We start from the raw sequence: 3335 nt of genomic DNA on the forward strand, positions 1-3335 counted from the left end.
ATTTGTAGCCCAGCGCATGTAATGACTGAGAGCGGAAGATATTTACTCGCGACCATGTTGTTAGATTGTCAGTTTAGGTCTCGTGAAATGCGGAACTAAGGGCGGGACTTTCAAGCTGTATACCCTTGTTAGAGCTTTCATTACCACGCCCCTGCTTTAGTTTTGCCTGTACCCAGAGACTGTGCACAAAAATGTCATGGTCAAATTCACCACAAAAAAACACCAAAGAAAACAGGTTAATGTGTAAGGTCTTGTTGTTTCTGCATCCACTTGTTAAGTAGCTATTAGTAGCCATCAAGTAGCTATTAGAGATTTTTTTAGAGCCGGAGTAAACATCATTGATTGGGTGATATCAGGATCTGCTGTAATTGGCTGATAACAGGAGCTGATGTGAGTGTATATAAGGGTGTCAAGGTCACATGTGGCACTAACTTCAGTACAGGAGCACCATGGGCAAGCTTCTCATCTGCGCTGGTAAGCAACTCTTCCATTTGCTCGTTATATAACAATTGACATATTATTACATATTATAACATATTTATATGTACCTGTATCTGTATCAATTAATCCCTGAGCACATCCCAGAGTGTTTCTTGTCAAGTTTTGACCTTGGTGGCCCCTCCTCCGTGGAGAAAACGATAAAGTTTCCCAGCTGTCAGCCTCGCCACAACAACTTTTGAGGGACTGTTTTTCATTCACCATCCCAATTGCAAAGGAGAAAAGGACTTTACAATTGAGCTTTTGCAAGATATTGAAATATAATGCTGTTGTCAGTGATGTCATCATGACGAGAAGCAAGTGGAGGAGGCAAGTGGAGGAGGCAAGGTCCCATATTAAGATGCACTCATTGTCTCTGTCCTCAGGGGTGAGTGTGGTTGGAGGGAGTGTCTGTTTTTGGTTATTGTGAACGTCTGACCTCAGACGTGAGTGTAGTTGAGACACACTCTGACTCCTCCAGGTGACATCTCTTACCGTGTGAAGATGAATCGTACCATCTCTTCCATCATTAAAGTCAAGTGTCAGACGACATCTCCACGTTTTTGTTTCTCATCAACGATTCAATCCACTTGCTCTTTGTCTCATGAAACTGACAATGGTTGGCTTGTACTGTACGCTTTCCACCTGTATCACTGGGATGTGTAAAAAACATCTGTGTGATTTTGGTGGCACATATTGTAGCTTACACTTAAAAAAATGCAACTCGGGCTTTGTTATGACCATTTTTCAGTGTGAGAAATACAAATTGTGGAGTGAGAGAGTGTCAAAATGAGTGAGACCCACTCCCAAACAGTGAACTGACAGCCACAGTTATGCATGTGTCATAAACATGATGTCCATGTCATAAACAGTTTATGACTGTTGGCCTTAAGTGACATTCGGTTATGGGAAAGACAACCTTATCTTTCCCATAACCAAATGTCACTTAAGGCCAACAGTCATAAAATGTTTATGACATGGACATGATGTTTATGACTTATCTATGACTGTCTATTATGACACTGTAATGACATGCTTATGACACCGGCTTCAAGTAAAGTGTTACCCAATATAATATAGGTCAAGCTTGTGTTAATATATCTGGACATGTACTGTACTGTATGTAAATAGTAAAACTGTATGCAAATGCATCATATGTCTATAATCAGTAGTATAGTAGTGATTTCATCAGTGTGCAATGTCCTGCTAGCTTGCTAATCAGTGACACTGTAGACCAGGGGTTCCCAACCTTTTCCTTCAGGGACCCATATTTTTACCTTTGTAAGCTTTGGTGACTCAACCGTGTGAGCGCCCACACAAGAGGGAGTCACATGATACTCTGATTCCGGTGAAAACTCATTAGTTATCATTTTATTCCACAATTTCTCTTCAGTCAAATATAGAACAAATGTTTAATACATCACATTTTGTTGCTACAATGCATATATTTGTTTAAATGCTTTGTCATTTATTCAACATCTATTTATGGTATCAAAATTAAATATCTTAAAATCAAGAGGGCTTTGCGACCCACTGTGGATCTTTGGCGACCCACAGGTTGGGTCCCGAGCCATAGGTTGGGAACCACTGATGTAGACAACCTTGACCATGACCTTGACCATGACCATGACTTCTTCTCTCTTCTTCTGTAGACTGGCCATTAACATGTCTGATATACTAATGTTTGCTCGATTAACATGTCTGATATACTAATGTCTGCTCGATTAACATGTCTGCTCGATTAACATGTCTGCCCTCTTCTCTCTCCAACAGGGTTGGCTCTCCTGCTGCATGTGCAGCTAGGTAAGATCATCTCTTGTCTCAGATCTGTGGTTTTCCACCGTAGTGTTTACCCAGCTGTGTCCAGTTTGACCTCTGTAGTGTGTGCCTGAGCCTGACTGTGTTTAGTTCTCCTTTCCATGTTTCATAGTTTCTGCATTGGGTTGTAGGAATACCGCTACTCAATGTTAAAGGGGTATGCCACTATTTTGGGGCTTAATACAGTTGAAATCGTTGGCTGGGGTTTATAAAGGTGGTAAAGTGTCTTATTTTTCATGTTAAGCTTTGTCTTGCTTTAAGACAAGTTAAAAGAGGGAATATGTCGCTAAGCTAGTGAAAGTCAATGTAACCGTGTAGCATTGTAGCATACCCCTTTAAAAACTTGACACTGCAGACTGATTACAGTGGCGTCATGTTCTCATTTTCAGATGATCACACTGAAAAAAGACAATTTCAACCAGGATTTTTCAACCCCCCACTTTTTTTTTCTTTTTTTTTTCGCGAAACGTTTCTTGTGAAAACCATTCTTTGCACGCCCGAAATGAAAACTGTTGACTGCTGACTGACATTTTTCAGTTTTATCTTGTCATTTGGTTATCCTGCTCCCAGGATAGACGTTTTTGGACGTGCAGGCTTTAACCTACTCCTATCTTTAAGGGCAGTCATGGGTGAGCGGTTAGGGCGTCAGACTTGCATCCCAGAGATTGCCGGTTCGACTCCCAACCCGCCACGCTGGTGGGGGGAGTAATCAACCAGTGCTCTCCCCCATCCTCCTCCATGACTGAGGTACCCTGAGCTTGGTACCGTCCCACTGCACTTTTCCCTATGGAGCGCCACTGAGTGCTGCCCCCTTGCACGGGTGTGGCATAAATGCAATGTTGTTCTGTGCAGTGTTCACTTGTGTGCTGTGGAGTGCTGTGTCACAATGACAAATGGGAGTTGGAGTTTCCCAATGGGCTTTTTCTTTCACTCTTTTTCTCTCCTCCTCCAGGATCCTCCTACATCCTCTCCTGTTACTTCACCAACTGGGCCCAGTACCGGCCCGGTGCCGGTCGTTATACGGTGTCCAATATCGACCC

General features: G+C 42.5%; 1 protein-coding gene across 1 annotated transcript in view; it reads left to right on the forward strand.

The window, feature by feature from the left end:
• The first annotated feature begins 423 nt into the window (after positions 1-423).
• LOC134461953 (acidic mammalian chitinase-like) overlaps positions 424-3335 on the forward strand; it is a 16773-nt gene continuing 13861 nt past the window's right edge. Inside the window, exons 1-3 of the mRNA XM_063214777.1 lie at positions 424-474; positions 2251-2280; positions 3248-3335. The exon at positions 3248-3335 is cut by the window's right edge and continues 114 nt beyond it. Coding sequence (XP_063070847.1) covers positions 450-474; positions 2251-2280; positions 3248-3335 — 143 coding nt within the window. The 5' untranslated portion in view covers positions 424-449. The remainder of the gene's footprint in view (positions 475-2250; positions 2281-3247) is intronic.

This window comes from Engraulis encrasicolus, chromosome 14, assembly GCF_034702125.1.
Source record: "Engraulis encrasicolus isolate BLACKSEA-1 chromosome 14, IST_EnEncr_1.0, whole genome shotgun sequence".
NCBI classification, from domain to species: domain Eukaryota; kingdom Metazoa; phylum Chordata; class Actinopteri; order Clupeiformes; family Engraulidae; genus Engraulis; species Engraulis encrasicolus.